We start from the raw sequence: 25,357 nt of genomic DNA, 5'->3' as shown, positions 1-25,357 counted from the left end.
TTGTAAGAAGGCCAGATGTTTCCCTTGAGAAGTCTGGGGTCTAAACCCCAAGCTGAGCTCCCCAGGCTACAGCAACAAAACTGGGAAAAGAACCCAAATACATACGAATGTGAAAAGCAGCAGGGTTTCTGTCTGCCAAGGAGAGACACAGAGCCACCTAAGGGGCCAACACACAAAATTCCATTTACTACTACTTACCCTGGCCTCTGACAGAGCAAGGGCAGGGTGGACTAGAGATGCTGGAGGAGAGTGTGGGGCTGGTGGCTCTGGGGAAAACAGCTGAAGGAACACCTGCCAGGATCCCTATGCTGAATCATTCCCATACTGCAGACAGAGGATCCTTGGGCAGAGCAATCCTCTCCAAGTGGCATCTGCCTGAGGGGAAGCAAAAGCCCCACTGGCAGGAATTACTCTGCCCCACCCTGTTTGTGCTTAAGTCCTGCTACTGAGGAGTACAACTGGAAGACTTTCACTCTTTAACCCTGCAGAAAGCCTGCAGACAGAGGCGGATTGCTGGAAGCTATGAGGCTTCAGCTGACCTGCCCCTAGGCCTGGTGCTGGTAAAAGCAGTCCTTGGTGTGCAGCCTGGTTCTTTCTGCACAAACCCAGGCCCAGCAGAGGGAGCCACACGCGGTGGATCACTGATAGCTCCAACCCAGTTGCCCAACGCCAGTCACAGGCAGGGTTTGACTTAGACATGCAGCAGTCTTGCAGATCTACCTAACACATAGAAACAAATACCAAGAAGCAGCCAAAATGGGAAGGCAAAGAAACAGACCCCAAATGAAAGAACAAGGGTATTCTCCAAAACAAGAACTAGATAAAATGGAGGCAAGCAATTTATCAGATAGAGTTTAGAGTAATGATTATAAGGATACTCAACAGCATGAAAAGATAGCCCACAGAATGGGAGAATAGTTTCACCAATACACCTGATAAGGGGTTGATATCCAAAATTTATAAAGAACTTACAAACTCAACACCAAATAAACAAACAACCCAATTAAAAAATGGGCAAAGAACCAGAATAGACACTTCTCCAAAGAGGACATACAGATGGCCAACAGACATATGAAAAGACGATCAACGTCACTAATCATCAGAGAAAAGCAAATTAAAACCACAATGAGGTATATCACCTTACACCTGTCAGAATGGCTATCATCAATAAATCAACAAACAAGTGATGGTGAGGATTTAGAGAAAGGGGAACCATTTTGCACTGCTGGTGGGAATGCAGATTGGTGCAGCCACTGTGGAAAGTAGTATGGAGATAGCTCAAAAAGTTAAAAATGGATCTGCCTTTTGACCCAGCAATCCCACTTCTGAAAATATACCTAAAGGAACCCAAAACAGTAGTTCAAAAGAACAATAGCACCCTCATGTTCATTGCAGCTTTATTTACAATCATCAAGATATGGAAGCAGCCCAAGTGTCCATCAGTACATGAGTGGATAAAACTATGGAACATTTACACAATGGAATATACTCAGCTGTAAAAAAGAAAAAGTTTTACCCTTTGCAACAGCATGTATGGACCTGGAGAACATTATGCTAAGTGAAATACACCAGGCAGAAAAAGACAAATACTCTATGATTTCACTGATATGTGGAATCTAATGAACAATCTGAGCTAAGAAGCAAAATAGAGACTGACTCATAGACACAGAGCAGGATGACAGCTAAGAAGTGAGAGAGGTTAGGGGGTGGCAGGATGAGCAAAATGGAAAAAGGACTCATGGACATGGACAGCAGTGTGGTCACTGCTACAGGGAGGTGGGTATAAGGGGACTAAATGGTAATTGAAAAATACAATTAAAAAAACAAATAACCCCCCATACCTCTAAGGGAGAAAGCCTGTTTTAGCTCTACCCCAGAAACTAAAAAATTAAGCCTTATATACAATAATGTAGGGATCAAGAATTATTCTTTCAGAATCCCCCTAAATTAATACCAACAACTCTCTCAAGACATGTAGATTCTAAAGGGTAATAAACCATATTTTTCTCTCATCCTTTTCCTCAATCCAATAACTGAATTGTTTCCATTTTATCTCTATGTCTGTAAAATCTTCCTGTTGTATGTTACATTTTCAGCCATCTAAGTCAACAAAAGTTTGCAATAACTTCGTAAGTAAAAAACACCTGAAAGACAGTAGTATGACAACAGCAGTATTTAAATAGTTATAGTATTAAGAAATGTTTCAATTTATTTTTTAAAATGTTTCATTGCTCTCAATCAGCATAACTAAAACAAAATAACTGTCAGAAGATGCTTATCACTATCAAACAGTAGCAAAGGAAATTTACTAACTGAATTCTGATTTACATGCCATTTTAGAATGTAGGTAAAATAATACTACATCATTTTCCACAACACAAATAAATAATAATCTATGCTCTTTTTCTTACTGCATTTACTAGTTTCTTACATTAATTAGAATACAATCAGATATTACTTAAAACACACCAATCATATCTGTTTTCAGAATTTCAGAATTCACTACAAAGTTTGTAAAATTGCAGCCTGACATGCATTTAGACATTTAGGTAAAATTTAGGTCACTTTTCAATCATTTACACTATAAAAAAAATGTCAAGTCACAACAAAGCAAGAATATTAGATAAAATATTTCTGTAAAATATTTAAAATTGTCCTCTTGTAAAAATTAAAAATATTTTTCTTAGGTTCATAAATACTAAACATTCAAAAATTTCTTATTTCAAGTAATCCAAGAAAGAAGAAAGTCTGAACATAGCAGTCATAAATGCAGGTTGTAGAATTAGACTAGCTGAGTTCAAATCCCACATAAAGGTGTTATGTGTGATCTTAGCCAAGTTGGTCATCTGTAAGAACTAGCTATTTCCTCATCAGTAAAATTGGGATAATATTATCCACCTTATAGGGTTACTACCAAGAATGAAGTTAATATATATAAAACACTTAGAATAGCACCTTATACCCCTTAAAATCACTCAGTAAATATTAGCTTATATTAACACATCATCACCATCACTGTATTCTAAGCAAATACAGATGCATAAAGAGAAGCAAACTTATAAACACAACTATGTAAAAGCACACAAGGAATAAATAGATTACTGGGTGAATGAATAAAAACATTTTGAAAGTACCTGTGGCATTCACAGCTTAAATTAACAGTGGAATTATTTGCTTACACAACTGAGAAAGTACATGTGTGAGTGGTAAGACAAAAGCAAGAAAGTAATTGCATAAGTTGCATAACAGCAGTCTCCTACAGTGAGGCAGTAAGAAGAGTGTGCTGCAGAAGGCACACACATGCCCCAACACACACAGGAGGCTCATCCTGTTCCTTGGCTTGTGTGGGCAAGACGCAGTTGTTAACTTTATATTTCTTTGCTATTCTGTACATAAATGTACAGAACTTTTCAGTTTGTATGTTATAGTCTAATATTTTGTTTTTTAAAAAAGTTAAAGATTCAGATATTTATAACATTGTATTCTAAGTCACAGAAATAGAAAACATAAAAAATATAAAAGTAAGCAAACTACCAGCTTCTCAGACAGAAAATATATAAACATCCTAGCAAATATAAATCATATTTCTATCTTTTTAAATACTGTAGTAGCAGCAGCTATACAAATAACAAAATGTTCAGCATAGGTTTCCTTTACTTGAAAAGTAACTACTTCATTCTCCACCTCCTCACAAGATACTGGATCCATAGCACATACACATACATCATAATGAACAAGAAGAAACCCACCAGCTTACATTTGGCAACTACAATGCTATAACAATTTGCAAAGTTCTTAGAACATAAACTTCTAAGTTGCACTTTTCACATACCTAATTGGCTACTGAACATCTCTATTTCAATGTCCACGAGTCCTCAAAACATATCTTTTCCTCTACAAATCTCTTTTCTTGTCTTTATCTTCCTTAGTGATTATCGCTATCCAAGAAGTAATTAATTCAAGATCAAAATTTGATAAACTGTTTATGTTTTATTTTGAAATAAAGCCATTGGAAGGCAGGGAGGATTTTAAACTCAAGAATTACACCAAAACCAGTGCAGTATGGATTATAGGATGGTAAGAGTGGAAACAGAAAGCCAGTCAAAAAAAGCTATTTGAATCTAAACATAACAGTACACTGGATGAGAGTGGTAACAGAGAAGCTTAAGAGAAGTGAATGAATTCTAGAAAGAATCTGGAGATAAAATTTCACAAAATATGCTAATGGACTGGATGATAAGAATGATGATTCCCAGGTTTCTGGCTTGAACAACTAGAAGATGGTAGAACTGTTACAGTGAAACAGTCAGAATGCCAGGGAGTGTCCTCCATCGGCCAAAATGGTGGCAGGGGAAAGGTCTTACACTGCACACACAAAAAGCTAGCAAGATAGTTGGATAGAAGCCCTCCCCCTACCTTCAGTACCAGATGTGTGTGTGTGGTGGGGAAGGACAGGAGAAGACAAGCATATGCACCATAAAAGTCAAAATGGTGCAGGGGGAGGCTCAAGACCAAAGAAGCCTGCCAGTCTAGACTGGGAAAAGAAGAGATTGGTCATAAGGTGGGCCCACTGAAGCATGCAAAGGTTTGAGAAGTTGATTGGTCATTTTAAGAAAGCACCTGGTCAATCTCACACCTACATACAATCACAGGGGAACAAGGAAGCTTTCTCCCTCTCTCTCTCCTTCTCTGGCTCATAACCTGCATTTGCAGAGTGTTCCTGCCTGTTTTCTTCATGGGCCACATGGCCTTAGCAGACACATGGACATGGCCTCCACGAGGGTCCCCCTCTGTCTCTCTTGCTCACCTGGTGATGCACTTGCCCGTACACTCTCTCACCCAGGAGCATGTTACCATGAAGCCCAGGCAGCCACATGGCCCCTGGTCATGTGTGCTCCACATCCAGGCTCCAGGAGGCAGCTGGGAACAACCTAAGGTACCTGGATGGGTACTAAAACCACTTAGCAGCTGCCTAAGGGCTCCAAAGGACTCTAGTTTAAAATGGAGCAGGAACTCTAGATACCGGCATTTGTCTTGGCCTTGCTGAGGACAACTGGACTTTTCCATGACAGAAAGAGGAAAAGGACTTTGCAACAGGAGTCCACCATTCTCCCAGGTCACACTGCAACTGAATAAAACTTCCTTCTCCTTTTGCACCTGCATCTGCCTCACAAGTTTGGCTTTTCTGGTGATAGGCAGCCAAACCTCCATTTTTTCTTTTATTACAGAATCATTTTCCAAGAAGAAAAACCATCCTAGCTTAGTGTGACTCAGTGGATTGAGCGCTGACCTGCAAACCAAAGGGTGACTTGGTTCGATTCCCAGTAAGGGCACATGTCTGGCTTGTAGGCCAGGTCCCCAGTAGGGGGTGCATGAAAGGCAACCACTCACTGGTTCTTCTCTCCTTCTCTTTCTCCCTCCCTTCCCCACTGTCTAAAAATAAATAAATAAAATCTTTTTAAAAAGAGACAGAAGACAAAAAATATGGGAGAAACAGAGGTAGTAGGTGGTACAGATATTAATAATTCAATTTTGGACATATTCTATTTTGAGACACAGAAATGAAAACATCAAGTATATATTGGATATTAAATTCTAAATCTTAAAGAAGGGAAACCATGCAAAGGATATCTTTGTCTATCCACTGAGCTGCACCCTTCAAAAAAATGCAAAATAAAACTGAGAAAAAAAAGGACTCTGGATGAAAAATACAATATGGGTATATCAATAACATATACTTAAATCTATGGAAAAGAATGAGATTATTTCCGAGAGAGTTTAGGAAAAGAAGTGAATTCAAAAATGAGAACAATGAGAACATGAACATTTAGGAAGGAAAGAAGAAGCAGAAAATTAGCACTCTGTCCTTCTGGTTTCATCTAACGAAACTTAATAATTCTTCAAAATCAACTCCTCTGTGAAATCTTCAATCCCACGACAAAAGTAGTCACTTTCTTTCGTGGATCTCTCTTAATTTACAATATTGTTCTTTTTTTTTTTTAAATTTGAGGATTATTCTTTTTTTTTTAATATTTTTTTATTTATTTATTTTTTTTAGGGAGGGAGGGGGAGAGAGAGAGAGAGAGAGATCAATGTGCGGTTGCTGGGGGTTATGGCCTGCAACCCAGGAATGTACCCTGGCTGGGAATCGAACCTGGGACACTTTGGTTCCCAGCCCGTGCTCAGTCCACTGAGCTACGCCAGCCAGGGACAATATTGTTCTTAATATGATATATTATAATAATTTATTTAAGTGCATAGTTAATATACTACCTATTAGTTTCTTGAGAAATGTTTTGGTCTTCTTTGCATTTGCATTATCTAACTTATCATTGAATAGATAGAAATCACTTTTTGAATATGAAAAATTAACCAAAACCATGGTGAACCTGTTTTTACTAAACTTTCAACATGAAAAAGACTGGAATAATAAGCACAACATGATATGGTGATATGCACATAAAATATCCAATTTTCAAAAACATTTGATTACTAAAAAATATTTGATTGCTAACATAATAAAATTAGAATAAAAATAAAAAACAATAAAATAATAAAACACTATGTGTTCTATAAGAATTTATTGCTAGTTTTCTGCTTCAAATAATGAGCTCTTTTTTAAATAAAAAGATCTATATACCTTCAAAATATATTTAACACAGAAAAGGAAATGCACTTTTTTTACAAGTTTATGTAATATGAAATTTATCAAAATTTTAATATTTGCTGCATATGAGAGCTAATTCTAGGTGATTATAAAAAATATCTTTTCAATCAGCTTCACAAAGAAAGGATTAAAAATGTCAAGAACCTAAGAAAATTAACATGACATTAAAATTCAACCATTCCCCAAGGTAATACAAGGTAAATCTAATGTAACAGAGTAAAACCAGTCAAGAACCAACTGATTCTGATGAAGCCAGAGGAAAAGCAAACATAAAAGAAGGAAACCAATACCTCTGCCACTGTTGCTCTCCATTGTGTACAGGTAATCCATGTAGAAAGCTCCAAACCTTTGCATTCCAGCTATCTCAGTATATGTCTCCTGCCAACCAAGCAAGACAAACAGAAAACGTGTTGTATACAAGAGACTTTTGAATTTAAAATCTGTAAAGTCAATAATCAGACACACATCCTTACATAGAAAGCGTATCAACTCAAAGGATTACCAAAACAAAAAAACAGGTTATCCAAAGAATTCACTCCTAAGAAAAGTCATGTTACCTCAATTACAGACCACACAAAAAGGGATCCATAATTGTACTAGGCATTTTGACCACTCTATCAATAATGCCTAGTTAAAGAGTACCTATAATGGAAGACAGTACACTCTCGACTTTTATCACCATCACAAAACTGTCTAATGTACACTCTCAAATAGTTGATCCTTAAATATTTCAGTGCACCTATAAGAAACAGTGTAAACACTAAAGATATACTAAAATATTTAAAGGTATGTTAATTATGCAGGTCAAAATTAAATTCTTTCAACAATAAAAGTAAACCTTTAGTGAAAAAAGTTACAATGTAAATTACTTATTCTACTATGATATAATCATATAGACAAACTTTAAACAATACTGAGACATACATATAAATGTGAAATGCTTCATCTCTCCCCATTAATCCCAAAACTCAAAAGTATCTGAAATTGAAGGAAATACTCCTACATGTGTCCTCCATGACTATTTTAACAGTAGGGAATGGATAAACAAACTAACTATGGCTCCGTACTATATAAACATAGAAACCTCTGAACACCTCAAACTTCTCTAGCTATAAAAGCTGGATGAACACACTCTAAATGTTTCAATAAACAAACAGCATTCACAATACCTCATTTGAGAAGAAATATGGCAATAACAAGTATTCATATAAACTGTCCACCCAAACACAGCCTAGAATTTGGCTCAAATATATATCCTCTGACCTTATGATGAGCTGCATCCAAGATAAATTCTGCTCGAGTACCATTATTTTCTGGGCTTCGATAATCAAACAGTGAATTTGTAAGGTATGTCAAACCTTTCATACTCAAATTTTCACCACAAATGAAGAAATAGGCTTCCTGAATATAATTGCAAAAATTAACAGGAGGGAAAATCATTAGACCATTTCAGAAAATAAAACCTTGGTTTTATAACACCCATTTACTACTAGTCAATAGAAATCACTAGAACTTGAAGTCCTGTAAAAAGACAAGGAAAGCTGTCTCTATTTTCGCTGCCTATTTTGGCAAAGAATATTTTAACAAACCAAAAAGGAACTCCAAGTAGCTGCCATAAACAAGAAAGCAGAAACATTTATGAATTGGAAAGTATTTGGAACTACTGTCCAGGTGTTAAGTGCTACCAACTTTCTCAATTCCCCTGAGCTCTATAATTTCTTACAGGGAAAAACAGTAAAGTTCCTCTGTCAAGCCAAAGATATATGTAGTCTAACAGATTTTTTGGTATGGTTAAACACTTCAATAAGCACTTCATTATCCCTGCATTCTCTCCAAAAAAAGCAGGGCAAGGGAAGACTCTGACTTACGGTTTCATTCCTATTCATATTCTCTTCAAAATCTTTAATACCCATAATTCCTTTAAGGCACACAGCTCTGCAACCCACAAAACCGATCTGGCAATCAAAGAAAGGCTCTCCCATCATAAGGGCCTATAAGAGAAAAGGAAACATTAGAACTAAGAACTTGAATTTCATAAAAATGTTATAGGCTTGCCTTGTAGAATTTCTTAATCATTCAAAACAGCTTTAGGATTATGGCCTTTCCAAATTTATTCTCCTCAAATCATAAATTCTATCAAAGTAAAAAACTTCTTCCTTATCCTTGTATCTTCAAACCTTTGTAATCTCAATGACTGGCACTTCATGAATATTCATGTACACATACATATGAGTTCACACACATAAAATGAAAAAATAGATTTATGTTGCATAAAATCTTGGTTAAAAAAATAATTGTTTCGATTAATACTACCAACCACTAAAATATAAAACTATAAATATATTTTGAATGTATCACATATGATTGAAACCTATATTTATTAAATATTAATTTAAGAACCATTAAAAGATTTTAAAAATGTACGTTAAATGTTGAAAGATTACCTCAACTGTAGTTCCTTCTTGTTCCCAACACAATACTTCTTTAGATTTTACTTTTTGAGGACTATAATAACTACTTTCAGCTTGCATTTCAGTGAGCTAAGAAACAATATAATAATATTAGGTAAGTCATATTAGTATTAAATAGCAATAAATTGTCATTATTATGATGAATTGATGAAAACAAGGCCCATTTTAAGATTCGGGAAATTTAATTATTAAGCAGGAAAACAGGTGCAACAGAAACAGCTGTAACAGATTATCCATGGTATAAAGGTTGAATATGCTAGCCTAAGTTCATATAGATAATTTAAATACCAACACTGCCTTATTTTTATTTAACTCCTTTTTCTTAACAATATTGCATTAAAAGGTGAAAGCTGTGCATCTATAATGGTCCCACAATCACAAAATGGTTCATACATTCTGCCAACGTTTTACATATACTTTAACCTCAATTCATTTTCTATTCACTAATATTATTTTACCAGGTTTAGTTCAATATTTTCCAAGATTTCTCCCTAATAGTAATCAAAAAGAAAGCTGTAAGGAAACAAATAGATTAAAAAAAAAACTCTAGTTCTGTAAAGGAAATCGGTTCATTGGTGTTTACTTTCAAAATACGTGTCTCACAGTATGTCTCACAGACTCATTGAATCATGTAAGAAATACTGAGTGTCTACTAACCTAGATACTGACAAAAGAAAAAAACATTCTTGTTCCTCTGATGCTTACAACATATTGTTTATATGTATACAAAAATTAGATAATTTAAATTATTTTTTAAAGTACTTCTAAATGCAACATGGTATCGTGGTTTAGATCACGCAACAGGAAAAAAATTATAAAATTCAATTAAAGTCTGGAATTTAACAGTAATGTACTAATGTTGGTTTCCTAGGTTTGACAAATGTACTGTGAAAACATTAGAGGCTAACAATAGAGGACTGTGTAAGAAGTATGTGTGAACTCTCTGTACACACCTTTGCAACTTTCCTGAAAATCTAAAACTATTCCAAATAAAGATTTTAATTTTTAAAGAGTATTCTGCCCATGACTGCTAATGATTCAGTGCCTTCATTTTTGTTAAATGGATTTTTATTATTTAAACTTAAATGTAAAGTCAAAGATCATACATATATTTAAACAGAAAAAAACATGTTTGACTTAAACAGATTTTATTGAGCCAAAAAGTTACCATTTTTAAGTATGATAATCTGTTTATATTGTGAATCAACTAATGATTCTCATATTTTGTAACAAAAAGTTTTTTACTTATTTCTTGGATGCTTTCAGAGCTGGTACACACATGTTGCTTTCAAGTACAATTCTACGTATAATCTAAAATGAGTAAGTAAAACTGAATATTTTAAACTTGATCACCTTTCAGCTGTCTACAATTACTGTAGAAAAAAGCAATTAATTGATTAAAAGGACTCAAACATTATAAGAACAATTTTCAACATTATTTTTAAAATGCTATATTTAATTTGGCATGATTTTTGTTGGATTGATATCAACTGTTCAGAATGCTAATGTAGAAACATGACCTTATTTTCTGCCCAAAATATGAACCACAAATTAATTCCATACATTCTTCAAATCCATGTTGAACAATGAATTCTAATGTTTTCCTCCTAAATATCAACATATTTCCCTTAGAGACATAAATGTTGCAAATTTTTAAAAGGATGCATTAACTAATGACAAACATTGCCCCAAAAGTCTATTAAAATTTCATATATAAATGACTCAGTTTAATACAATTCTTCTCATCCATGAAGTTACCAGAAATATACCAAAATAATTTCAAATTTAATATAGGAAAAAAAAACCCACCAGAAAAGACACTGCTTTACCAGCAACCCTTAACATCCCTCACCAACTTATATGAAAAATAACTTCCTAATTTGGATCACGTAAAACTGGCATATATCTAATAATAGTTGACAACAACAGTTGGCTTTTTATTATAGTTTGTCATTTTACTGTTTTATCATTTAATAAAGCCACTGATCCCTATTCCTTTAGTTTAGACAAAGGTGAATCAGTGGATTTCCAGGGCTGTGGTTTGCAGCCTGGGGAGTATGGTCAATGGTGGTGTAGTGACTGTGTATGGGGCCAGGTGGCTGTCTACGTTTTCAGGGGGATCATCCTGTGAAGTACATGGTTGTCAGGCCATTGTGCTCTGTGTCTAAAGCTAGGTGCAGCATAGTAATGAAAGTAAACTGTGATTGGAAAAGTACATGTATTTAAAAATACAAAAAGAAAGCTGAACTGAGATGAAAAGACAATGGAATGAAAAGAAAGGGAAGTGGGTGAAGTCAACTAAAATAACAAAATTAAAATCTATAATGAACACATTAACAAAAAAGGTAAATCAGTGAATTTCAATTAAAAAATGTATAATAAGCCCTGGCTGGTGTGGCTCAGTGGACTGAGCTTTGGATTGTGAAGCAAGGAGTCACCAGTTTGATTCCCAGTCAGGACACATGTTCAGATTGCGGGCCAGGTTCCCCAGTGTGGGAAGGACGAGAGGCAACCACACATTGATGTTTCTCTCCCTCTTTCTCCCTCCCTTCCCCTCTGTCTATAAATAAATAAAATCTTTTTTAAAATGTATAATAATATAAAATAATAATTTTCAGTAATAAAAGAATTCAAAAATAATAAATGATGACATTAAAACAGTATAGCTAATGTATGCATTTTTATCATTTTAACCCAAACTTTATTAGCAAAGAAAAAAATTTTTTAACCAATGAAGCCATGATGAAACTTTTTAGAACTTATTCTCTGTATTTTTCAGAGTCATATTAGAGGATACTAAATAATTTTAATTACAAAAATCTTTAAAGACTACTAAAGACTATTTAAAATAGTTTAACCTGCCATCTGCTACAGTTATAATCTGTATAGTTGTACTACTGATTGGAAAAATTTATTGCAAGTAGTTAACAAATAATTCAAGCTAAATTAAAAGAATACAATGTTCATAGCAGCACAATTTACAATAGCTAGGTGCTGGAAGCAACCTAGATGCCCAATCAGTAAATGAATGGATCAAAAAACTATGGTACATTTACACAATGGAATTCTATGCAGCAGAAAGAAAGAAGGAGCTCCTACCCTTTGCAACAGCTTGGATGGAGCTGGAAAGCATTATGTTAAGTGAAATAAGCCAAGCAGTGAAAGACAAATACCATATGATCTCACCTTTAACAGGAACCTAAACAACAAAACAAAGTAACAAGCAAAATATAACCAAAGACACTGAAATAGAGGACAGGCTGACAGTGATCAGAGGGGAGAGAAGAGGGAATTTCAGGGGAGAATGGGAAGGGTTTACAGGAACAAATTTAAAGGACACATAGACAAAAACTAGGGGGAGGGTGGTAATGGGAGGGAAGTGGGGAGGGTTGGGTGGGTGGGCTGGATTGGGAGTAAAAGGGAGAAAACTGTACTTGAACAATGATTAAAATAAAAAAAAATAAAAGAATACCATGAGACCAAAAACTTATTTGTTTGTTTGCTTTTTGCTGCTATATTTCAAGTATCTAACAACTTGCCTGGAATATCACTAGTAATACTACTTCACAGGTTAGACACATGAGTTTTATCTCCTTCTGGAAAATGCTTCCATAAAAAAAACAACCCACAAAGACAAATAAAATTGCACAAAAATAACAAAATCTAAAAGAGGATTCCAAAAATTTTGGAAGATGGAAAGCAGATGAGATGGGTGGGTGGATGGATGGATGGATGATGAATGGATGGGCAGATGATGGATGAATGTATTTATTCAACAGATATTTATTTGTAGAATATGTACCAGGCAATTTCCAAGAGCTAGAGATACAAATAACTTTTTAAAAATTACCACTTAATGAGTTTGGTGTACCATCAAAAAAGAATATCCATGATTCCCTGAAAAGGATATTATTCCTTCATCTATTGAGGACATTTGGGTTGTTTCAACTTTTTGGCCATTGTAAATAGTGCTTTTATGAACATTCATGTTCATTTATTTTTTTGTTCTGTACACTTTCAATTCTTTTGAGGATACAGCTAGGAGTGAAATTGCTGGGTCATATAATAATTCTGTTTAACTTATTGAGGAACTGTCAAACTGTTTTCCGCAGCGACTGCATCATTTTACATTCCCACCCATTTGTTTTTAACTAACTCCTCCCATTTGTTTTTAACTAACTCCAACTAAGATTCCACCAGTGTCAAATCACTGCTCTGGTCAACATCACCAACAATTTCCACATTGACAAATCCAATGATCTGCTCTCACAAATGACCTCCTCCCTTCACTTTAAAACATTTATGGCACCTAGCTTCCAGGCAGACACTCTAGTAGCTTTTTGCTTACATCACTGGTCACTTATTTTTAGTTTTCCCCACTATTTCTTCCTCAGCTTTCCAAATATTTAACATCAAATTGCCTCAGAGCTTAGTTCTAGAATCTCTCCTTTTTCCCCTCTACACTAATTCCAGCTTTACTGAAATCCTAATTTTAAAACTCTTAAATTTATACACTCAGAGCAAACTTCTAACCTCAACACCAGATCTGTAAATTAACCAGAGAGCTCTACTTGAATATGCAGTGGGCATTTTAAACTTGTCCAAAACCAAACTCCTGATATTTCTCCCAAACCTCACCCTCTCACAGTCCTCCTTGTCTGTGAAAACCAGAACTTAACCCTTCCAGTTGCTCAGTAGCCATGCATGGATTCACTTCATTTGTGTCTCATGATAAAATCTATCAGAAGGTCCTGTCCTCTTGACCTTCTAAATATCCAAAATCCAATTACTTTTCACCATCCTCACATGCCACCACCCTTGTGAAAGCCATCATTAATGTCTTGCTTGAAAATTGCAATTCTGTCTGCTTTTGTTCCCTTATAATCAGAGTAATATAGTTTAAACTATAACTCGGATCATTCTATACCCACTATAAATTGCCCAAAGACTTCCTATCGCACTCAGGATTAATGACAAAACCCTAGAATGACTTACGCAGTATTATAATTTATGGACCTCTCCCACACCCATTACCTCTCTGACCCGATTTCATACTACTTTCACATTGGCTCACTTTGCACTGGCCTCTTTGCTGTTCCTTGAACTTCTGAGTTATTTTCACTTGCTATTCCTTGAATTCCCAAGGATCTACAAAGCTCCCTCTTTCACAGGTCTTTCCTTAAGTATCCCCTTCTTATTAGGCCTTCCCTCATCACTCAGTTTTAAATTGCAAATTCCCTCAAGTATAGTCGAAGTATTCACTATTTCTCTTCCCTCTTTATTTTTCTACATAATCCTGATCATCAAAGGGCATATTATATATTTTCACTTATTTACAACAATTTAAATTTTAAAAAGCATAATCTGTTGTGGTACCTCTAGAGTTAAACAGTGCCTGGCAAATAGATGATGTTAACATGTAATTGTTGAATAAATTAGATACTGCCAAAGAATATGGCACATGTGGCAATACAATAATAAAAAGTTGAGGAATAAATACATTAAAGTTAAGTTATATTTTAGGAGCAGAGAAGACAAAATGCAATCGAAGAAGAACACATAAGGGTGCCAGAGTACAAATAAGTTTTTATTTCTTAAAAGGGTGTTCACTTTATTATTCTTTAACTTGAAAATACATATTGTGTAATCTCTTTTGAATATATTTTACACGTACATCTTAGTGGAAAAAGTGGTCAAAGCATGTAAAGCACTGCTAAAAGTAGAGTAAGATAAAAAACTGGATTGTCTTAAAGAATGAAAGAGAGATGGGAAAGAGATAAACTATATATAAACAACACTTTAAAAGAAATTTTGTAATAAAAGAGAACACAGATGAAACTGTAGCTAGAGGAGCACATGAATTCAAGTAAGATTATCTATGTGCATTTTTTATTGACGTTCAAGTACAGTTGTCTCCATTTCCCCCCACTACTCCCCTCAAGCCCCGCTATCCCCACCTCCAACCCCACCTCCCTTTGGCTTTGCCCATGTGTGTCCTTAATACATGTTCCTAACAACCCTTCCCCTCTTCCCATCCACTATGTCAAATATTCCACACAGTAGTATTTACACCAACACATCTCCTAGCACAAGGGACATAAAGGAAAGTATAAACCAATGGGACTTCATCAAAATAAAAAGCTTCTGTACGGCTAAAGAAAACATCAGCAAAATGAAAAGGGAACCAACCGCATAAGGAAATGTATTTGCAAATGATACCTCAGACATGGGTTTGATCTCCCAAACCTATAAAGAACTCACATGACTCCACACCAGGAAGACAAACAACCCAATTAAAAAATGGGCAAAGGACCTGAACAGGCACTTCTCCAAGGAGGATATACAAAGGGTCCAGAGACATGTGAAAGGATGCACAGCATCACTAGCCATCAGAGAGATGCAAATTAAAACCACAATGAAATACCACTTCACACCAATCAGAATAGCCATTATAAACAATTCAACAAACAACAAGTGCTGGAGAGGCTGTGGAGAAAAGGGAACCCTAATGTACTGTTGGTGGGATTACAGATTGGTGCAGCCACTGTGGAAAACAGTATGGAATTTTCTCAAAAAACTAAAAATGGAACACCCTTTGACCTGGCAATTCCACTGCTGGGATTACACCCTAAGAATCCTGAAACACCAATTCAAAAGAACCTATGCACCCCAAAGTTCACAGCTGTATTATTTACAATAGCCAAGTGCTGGAAGCAGCCAAAATGCCCATCAGTAAATAAGTGGATCAAAAAACTATGGCACATCTATGTGCATTTTTAATGGAAATATTAAGGCATGTTTGTATGTCAATTAAAAAATTTAGTATGGAAGCCCTGGCTGGCGTAGCTCAGTGGATTGAGCGCAGGCTGGGAACCAAAGTGTCCCAGGTTCGATTCCCAGCTAGGGTACATTCCTGGGTTGCAGGCCATAACCCCCAGCAACCGCACATTGATGTTTCTCTCTCTCTCTCTCTCTCTCTCTCTCTCTCTCTCTCTCTCTCCCTCCCTCCCTTCCCTCCCTAAAAATAAATAAAATCTTTAAAAAAAAAATTTTAAATGGAGAGAAAAACTTTCCATGAAGTTGATTTAAAAAAAAAAATGGAAAAGGCATTAGGAAGATAGGAAGAGATCAATATTCAGAGATTACAGATAAGGGGATACATACATGAGGTAAGAATGGTAGAGTATATCTTATATCTAGTGAATGTAAAACTTTCAGCTAGATCCTTATTAGAAATCAAAACTTAAGCATTAAGCTGTGAGAGATATGAATAGCAAGAAAAAGGAACCTACTTTGAAAGTCACAGTTGCCTTTGTACAATAAAATCCTATAGAAACAATAGGATCCTTCAAAGTCTGGGCTTTTTGCTGATGCATGGTTGATGTTGGATCGTTCCCAAGGTAGTCTTCCTCACCGTCATCATAACTCACAATTGCAGGCACAAATGACCAGGCCCATGATACCCATCCCTGTGGCTGTTCATCCTCTTGCTGTGAATACAACTCTTGGCCTTTGTACTGAGCAGGATACGACATATCTATTCTAGTTTCATCTTCAACACCTATCAATCAAAATAAAATCATTTAAAATAGACCAAAAGATTTTAACTAACAAAAATTAAGAAGATAAATTCTATAACAATGTATATCCCACATCCTTCTTTCTACATATAAAGTATGAACAAATCATACATTGCTTATTGGTATTTTAAAGCAATAATTCAGTATTACCACCTTCAAGTTTGCATATTATGCACTGTGTCAATCTCCTTTCATGGGCCACAATTAATGTTATGTGGAAAGTAGTTCACAATGTAATTTGATAAATACAGTGAATAAATTCATTTTTTGGCATTTCACTCATTAAGCAACAACAACAAAAAAATCTACTTCCCAAAAATACAGCTAAAGTACTAAAAAAACTGACTTTTTCTAGAAATATAATATCAGAAAACCACAAGAAAAGTTCTGGATTCCCTTATGTACACAATGGAAAAACAGAATGGCAATTATTCCTATGCAAAATGCACACCCTCAAAAAAAAATTATCCCAAAAAGTGAAAGTAAATATTGTAATAAAATTATTCTTATATGTAGTTAAGTCAAATAATAGTGTTGGTGACTCTTATTAGTAGGTGACATAATTGAGTATATTTATTATTCTACAGATTAAAAATTATAACAAAAAATTGTTATTTCCTTACAAATTAGCAGACTAATGATTTAAACTCCAACCACTTTAACTTATTGCAGCTTGTAATGACAAATTCCACCAAAGTCTCTCAACATTATTCTAACAATACAAACAAAACAGCCATATCATCATGGAATTTGGGGAGGAGATTACTCTTTAAAAAATTCATGGTGCATGCAGACTCCATCATATTCACCATATCAACTCCTTGCTGATAAATCTATAATACATGCACTCCATTAAAATCATCCTCATGCAGTTGAACTTCTAGGTTTTCTGGCTATAAAAACTACATATTTTTTTTAGTCTTATGATAGGAGACTCTCAGAATGTTATACACTTATGAGTTACAACACATGGCCATTTACCTGCTTTCATCTAAAAGGAAAAAGACTTAGTAAGTAGAAACTAGGATACCTAAAATAGTACCAATAGACCTTACACATTTTACTTTAAAATAAATAACAAAAGTTACAAATCCAGAAAATGTTTTGCATAATATGTATATCCTGCTGTTTAACCACAAATATTATATAAATTTCCATTGGGGAATAAATAAAGCCTGTTATTAGCTGTTCCTTGTGAGGTCTCAAATTGGACATCACCACTAAATATCACTGTGGTTATAAGAAGTCAGGTCACCACAACCCAGGAAGCTGTGACCAGGTAGAGTCCACAGAGCTGACCTTTTGGTATAAAATATTAAAACAGGAGTATACATCACTTGGTCTTTTGAAATAAAAATAAATGTCTCTAAGAAGGACTTCCGGCCAAGATGGAGGCATACGTAGACACATTGTGCCTCCTCACACAACCAAAAGAAGGACAACAACTATTTAAAAACAAAAAACAACCAGAACTGACAGAAAATCAAACTGTATGGAAGTCTGACAACCAAGAAGTTAAAGAACAACATTCATCCAGACCGGTAGGAGGGATGGAGATGGGCAACCGGGTGGAAAGGACTCGCAGCAAAGTGGTGGCTAGAGGACCAGGGCGGGCAAGGCAGCAGCTGGCAAAGCTGGCGGTCCCACGTTCACAGGCAGATAAACCTGGAAGAACAACTCAGGAGGGAGACAGACAGCAAAACCCAGGGTTCCGGCACAGGGAAATAAAGCCTCAAAGCCTCTGACTGAGAACATTGGTGAGGGTTGAGGCAGCAGGAGAAACTCCCAACCTTACAGGAGAGTTTGTTGGAGAGACCCACAGGGTCCTAGAATGTACACAAGCCCACCCACCCAGGAGTCAGCACCAGAAGGGCCCAATTTGCTTGTAGGAAGTGGGGGAAGTGACTGAAATCCAGCAGAGAGCGGAGCAAGCGCCATGGTTCCCTCTCAAACCCTGCCCCCACATACAGCATCACAACACAGCGATGTGGGTTGCCCCACCTGGTAAACACCTAAGGGTCCGCTCCTTACCACGTAAAAGGTGCGCTGAGATTAAAAAAAAAAAAAATGGCCCAAATGAAAAAACAAATCAAAGCTCCACAAAAAATACAACAAAGAGATAACCAACCTAACAGATGCACAGTTCAAAACACTGGTAATCAGGATGCTCACAGAAATGGTTGAGTATGGTCACAGATTAGATGAAGAAATGAAGGCTATGCTAAGTGAAATAAAGGAAAATGTACAGGGAACCAACAGTGAAGGGAAGGAAACCAGGACTTAAATCAACAGTTTGGACCAGAAGGAAGAAAGAAACATTCAACCAGAACAGAATGAAGAAACAAGAATTCAAAAAAAATGAGGAGAGGCTTAGGAACATCCAGGACATCTTTAAACGTTCCCACATCACAATCATAGGGAGGAAAAAAGAAAGAAGGAAAAAAGAAAGAGCAACAAATTGAAAACTTATTTGAACAAATAACGAAGGAGAACTTCCCCAATCTGGAAAGGAAATAGACTTCCAGGAAGTCCAGGAAGCTCAGAGAGTCCCAAAGAAGTTGGACCCAAGGAGGAACACACCAAGGCACATCATAATTACATTAGCCAAGATTAAAACGAAGGAGAGAATCCTAGAAGTAGCAAGAGATAAGGAGACAGTAACCTACGAAAGAGTTCCCATCAAATTGTCAGCTGATTTCTCAAAAGAGACCTTGCAGGCAAGAGGGGCTGGAAAGAAGTATTCAAACTCATGAAAGGCAAGGACCTACATCCCAGATTGCTCTATCCAGCAAAGCTTTCATTTAGAATGGAAGGGCAGATAAAGTGCTTCTCAGATAAGGTCAAGTTAAAGGAATTCATCATCACCAAGCCCTTATTATATGAAATGTTAAAGGGACTTATCTAAGAAAAATAGAAAATATGAACAGTAAAATGACAGCAAACTCACAGTTATTAACAACCACACCTAAAACACAAACAAAAACAAACTAAGCAGACAACTAGAACAGGAAAAGAATCACAGAAATGGAGATCACAAGGAGGGTTAGCAACAGGGGAGTGGGAGGGAGAGAGAGGGGGAAAAGGTACAGAGAATAAGTAGCATAAATGGTAGGTAGAAAATAGACAGGGGTAGGTTAAGAATAGTATAGGAAATATAGAAGCCAAAGATCTAACATGTATGACCCATGGACATGAACTAAAGGGGGAGAATGTGGGTGGAAGGGGGTGTGCAGGGAGGAGGGGAACAGGGCGGGGGGAATGGGACAACTGTAATAACATAATCAATAAAATATATTAAAAAAGAAAAAAATGTCTCTAAGAAAGTCTGAGAAACCAGTCACTAAATTTATACCTAATATTAGTCAAAAGTAAGAGAGATTTTGATGAAAGATATGAAGTTCTGAGTCTTCGTTCACTACCTATAAAAAGAATAAGACCTGAAAAAAGAAAAAAAAATCTCCTTGATCTCTGGTCAGAATTTTCACCCTTTTCCTTCAAAACAGAGCATCTTAAACTGGGGCCCTTTGACAGGAACTCCATGAATTTCAATAGAAACATATATATTAAGTAACTAAAATGTAGCATTCTTTTATCTAGGAACATAGGTAAATCCATTGCATCACCAATTCCTTCAACTCTAAAACCTATAGAAATCACAGCTATATTAAATAACATTGCGAAGCTATCTCAAAATATCACATGTACACATTACTACTTTTTTAAGTATGATAGTTATTAGATCTCCTATTATATTTTGTTATTTAATATGTTAACATAGAAGCACATATAAAATATAACAAAAAAGACAAAATGTATGAAACAATGGTTTTCAATGCTAGATATCAGGCAATGAAGACAAGTGAGTTCTGAGAGATGGGAAACAAGGAACAAGCTCTATGAATGCCTCCAGCTCACTGCTTGGAATGAGTTCTAAAGTCACAGCCAGGAAAGTGGGCATTCAAGCAGACCTCAGCTGTCTCCTTAGATGATAAGACAGGGCAGGGAGTACAGGGAGATTAAAGTGGCTACAGTTTGCAGGGACAAGAACCAAACAAGAAAGACCTGCTAAGGAAAGAGCTCCTGAGATCTGCAAAGGATCCCACTCTGAATATTAACCAGTTTCATGTGCGAAAACTACTAAAGCCATAAAAAGATCCCACAGAAAAGAGCAAAGGGAAAAATCCCCAAGGATTATACAGAATTGGGAATAATTTGTGTTCCCACCAGTAAGAAAGAAAAAACAATTCACAGGGCATCAGACAAAGTACTCAATAGTGTAACTGTCTCAAAAGTGGGACCAAGCTGGGCTTAAGCTAATGGCTGCTCTGATCGCATCTGAAAAACCTTTAAAGCAAGTCTTAAAGGAACTCAGTGTTTCCAAGTGACTAAACTGTTTGCTAGGACACAAAACTATCCAGTATTCAACAGGAAAATTTCACAGTATCTAACATCCAATTAAAAACTTCACCAGGTATGTAAAGAGCAGGAAAATATAATGCAGAATGAGAAAAAAATCAGCCAGTTAATATCAAAAGAGCTGGAAATGACACAGCATTAGTAAACAAGGATCTTAAAACAGCTATATATATAAAATAAAACATTCAAAAAAGCATAAACAAGAAGAAATATGAAAGACAGGGATTTTAAAAATCCAAACTGAATTTCTAAAGATGAAAAATACAGTATCTGAGATGAAACATAAACTAGATGGGATTAGTAGCAGATTAAATACAGAAAAAGTAAACTCGAACAGAAACAAAAACTATCAAAAATGAAACACAGAAAATAAAAGCAAAAAGAAAAAAAAATATGAACAGAGCATCAAAGAGCTCTGTCACGCTTCAGGTAGCCTAATAAGTGTAATTGGAGACCTAAATAAGAGGGGAACTGAAAAAAGATATTTAAAGAAATCACATCAAAAATTTTTCTAAGTATATGTGAAAACTATAAACTCATAGATCTAAATACTTTAATTTATTCCAAGCACAAGTAAAATGGAGAAATGACACTAAGGCATATCAAAATCAAGATGATTAAAACCTTCTGAGAAGAGGCTCATAGGCTTTACCAGAGTGTCAAAGGAATCCACAGCACACACAATATAAGGCTAAGGATCCCTGGTTTAGACAGATGAGAAAATTACTTCAGACTCCTCTGGAAGCAAAGAGTCGAGTTGTTTTCTCCTTTTTTACATACAAGAAAAACCTAGTCACCTTCTTAGATCACAGAAAACAACTGTCATAAAGGAAATATTTAAAAATTACATTTAATCAGTATTTAAAACTTCTGTTCAAGAGACACCTTTAAAATATGAATGAGGCAAGTCAAAGACTGGCAAAAAAAAAAAATCCCAAAACATAATATGTAACAAAGGACTTGAGTTCAGAATATATAAAGAACTCCTACAAATCAGTCACAAAATCCAAAAACGCTTAAAAATAGGCAAGAATTTAATATACACTTCAGAAAGATAGTTGTATTAATAACAGTCACTAAATGAAAAGGTCAAAATGCTCAGAGAAATGCAAACTAAAACAAGACACCACAACACAATTCATAAGAATGGTAAAAAGTAACAAAAGCCTGACACCACCAAATGTTGGCAAGGATGTGGAACAACTGGAGCTCTCATACGTTGTTGATAGGAATTAAAATGGTACAACTACTCTGGAAAAAATGTCTGGTCATTTCTTAAAAATAAAACTAAACATTCAATTGCACTCTTAGGTGTTTATCCAAGAGAAAGAATAGCACATGCCTAAAAGAAATGTAAAGAAAAATGCCCAGAGCAGCTTTATTTGTAGTAGCCAAAATTAGAAATAGCCCAAGCATCCATCAACAGGGAAGTGACTAACTAAGCTATGATATATTCATATAATGTATCCAGCAATAAAAAAGAAAGAACTGCTGATACATGAAACAACACAGATGAATCCCAAAAATATTATGCTTTAGGGCCATGGAAATACTCTGTATGATATCATAATAATGGACACATGCCATTATACATTTGCCCAAACTCACAGAATGTACCATACTAAATGTAAATCGTAACCTATGGACTCTGGACAACAATGATCTGTCTGTGTAGGCTCATCAACTGCAACAAACATACCACTCTGGAAGGGATGTCAATAATGGTGGAAGCTATGCATGTGTGGGAGCAGGGGCAAATGGAAAATATCGATACCTTCCCTTCAATTTTGCCATGAAGCCAAAACTGCTCTAAAAAATAGTCTTCATTAAAAAAATATTTTTAAGTAAACATTATTATTCTTAATGAAAGAATTATTTCACAAAAGAATTCATCTCAGAAAGTTTTCTCATGCCCTTTCCAGTCACTTCTGCTACCCCTCTACTCCAAAAAACACTGTTCTTAATTTTTTAGGAAACCAAAAACTAGTTTTGCTGATTGTAGAATTTCATATAAATGGAATCACACATATATTTTTGACTGGCTGCTTTCACTTAAGATGTTTTTCAAGTTTTCTCTGGCTGGTGTGGTTCAGTGAATTGATGCTGGCATGTGAACCAAAGGGTCGCTGGTTCAATTCCCATTGAGGGTACATGTCTGGGTTGAGGTCCAGGCCCCCAGTAGGGAGCACACACGAGGCAACCACACATTGTTTCTCTCCCTCTTTTTCTCCCGCTCTTCCCCTCTCTAAAAAATAAATAAAATCTTTTTTAAAAGATTTTTTCAGTTAATTATACTGAGGATATATCACTATTTCATTCCTTTGTATAGCTGAATAATATTCCAATGTATGGATACACCATAATTGTGTACATACCATAAATGTCCATCCATAGCTGATGGACATATGGGTTGTTTCCAGTTTTTTGGAAACAAAGACATGCTGACATAAACATTCACATACAAGTTTTTCTGTGGACACGCACTGTCAGTTTTCCTAGGAACAGACTTGCTGGATCATATAGTAACACTACGTTCAACCTTTGGAGAAACCAGATTATTCCAAAGCAACTATACCATTTTACATTCCCACCAGCAACATATAGGGGTTCCCACTTCTCTACATCTTTGCCAATAGTTGTTATTATGAGTCTTTTATGTTATTACCTTTTTATTGTGGCATAATTTTAGGTTTACAGAAAAGGTGCAAAGATAGTACAGAGTTCCCATACCTCACTGCAGCCATGCCACTAGCTATGAATTGGTATCTAATTGTGGTTTTGACTTTCATTCTCCCTTGTAGCTAATGATGTTGAGCATCTTCGGCCATTTGTTTGGATAAATGTCTGTTCTGGTCATTTGCCCAGCTTTTAAATTGGATTATTTGGTCCTAAGTTTTAAATGTCTTTTTCTAAAGTCTCTATCTATGGGAATTAATGATCTTGTCCAAATTTTTCCTCATCTCAGGCCCAATGCCAAGTCAAAGTTGATCGTCCTTTTCATCATTATTTCCACTTCAGATACTCATACCTCTATTTAACCAAACACACTATCATTCTACCATGCACTGTACTTAACAAACTTCACATGTCTGTCTGCTCCATCATACCTTAAGATTTTAAGACAGGGAAACAAATCCCTTCAGCTCAATATTTTCCCACATTAACAATAAAATGTCTTATATACCCCAGGTTTCAGTAAAGAAATAATGAGCTGAATACTGAAGTGAATCCACTAGGTATACTTCAATGAAGCAAATACTTTGTTAATTAGTGCTCCAACTAATTAGGTGTCCTCCAATGAAGCACATAGTTAAATATAATTAATAATTAATTACATATAAAATTATTAATTAAGCATATACAAGTCAGTTACAATTATTCTTGGTGAGCCTTCACAAAAAAAATTACCACTACTATAATCAACTAGGAAATCTTGAGGTTACACTACCTTTTGTATAATATACATTCTGAACACCTCTATCTATTAGAAATATTGAAGTTATTTTTAGCATGCAGAAACAAGAAAAATCAGAATAGTATCCAGAATGTATAAAAAAATCAAGTAATGTTAAACAATCAAATTAAAACTATCCCACCACCTTAGAACATGGCAAAATTCAATCTAATGTATTTTTTAAAGTTTCACAATTATGAAAACACTTTGTAAGAATAGTTCTAAAATAAGTTCATATTATATTTACCTGTAATGTTTCCCAACATATCTTTATTGTGACATGTAGACTCTTCCATTTCTCCATCTTTAAAATTGCCTATTTCTCCATAGTACAGAGCAATCCCAAGTTGCATTATACGAATAAACATAGGCAGTTGTTGATCTGTGATAGAAAGTTTCAAACTCTCCACTAAGGTGTGAATCTGTATTTTGAAAAATAAAAACATCAACAAAATCACGTTCAAAGGGTGTACCCTTTAACGTAAGTACAGAAATGTTAAAAGTCTTCATTGGAATAGCATAAGAGAAACAGTAATGTCCCAAATATTTCCTATATTTATTTCAAATCTTATTCTAAAATCTTAGGAATTAAACAAATTCTGCTCTATCAATAAACTTTAGATAGAACCTATATTAAGCCAAATGATGTAAATACAAATAGAAATAATAATAAAAAGATGCATTCAAACTAGATTGGCAGGTAACTATTCCAGAAAGACAGTTATGTAACCAAAATACAGTGGTCCCCCTTTACCTGCAGAGACTACTT

General features: G+C 35.4%; 1 protein-coding gene across 2 annotated transcripts in view; it reads right to left on the bottom strand.

Annotated features, from left to right (window-relative positions):
• The window catches only part of VPS13B (vacuolar protein sorting 13 homolog B), a 699,511-nt gene that overhangs the window by 625,868 nt on the left and 48,286 nt on the right, over window positions 1-25,357 (bottom strand). For both annotated transcript variants that reach the window (XM_045861171.1, XM_045861172.1), the window contains exons 7-12: window positions 24,836-25,010; window positions 16,431-16,699; window positions 9,112-9,207; window positions 8,536-8,658; window positions 7,931-8,068; window positions 6,958-7,045 (exon numbers count right to left, since the gene is read on the bottom strand). In XM_045861171.1, the coding sequence (XP_045717127.1) occupies window positions 6,958-7,045; window positions 7,931-8,068; window positions 8,536-8,658; window positions 9,112-9,207; window positions 16,431-16,699; window positions 24,836-25,010 (889 nt within the window). The remainder of the gene's footprint in view (window positions 1-6,957; window positions 7,046-7,930; window positions 8,069-8,535; window positions 8,659-9,111; window positions 9,208-16,430; window positions 16,700-24,835; window positions 25,011-25,357) is intronic.

This window comes from Phyllostomus hastatus, unplaced genomic scaffold (assembly GCF_019186645.2).
Source record: "Phyllostomus hastatus isolate PE091 unplaced genomic scaffold, TTU_PhHast_1.1 phas_scaffold_21, whole genome shotgun sequence".
Classification (NCBI taxonomy): Eukaryota; Metazoa; Chordata; class Mammalia; order Chiroptera; family Phyllostomidae; genus Phyllostomus; species Phyllostomus hastatus.
The sequence above is the reverse complement of the archived record's forward strand: the minus strand, read 5'-3'. Positions and strand labels throughout refer to the sequence as shown.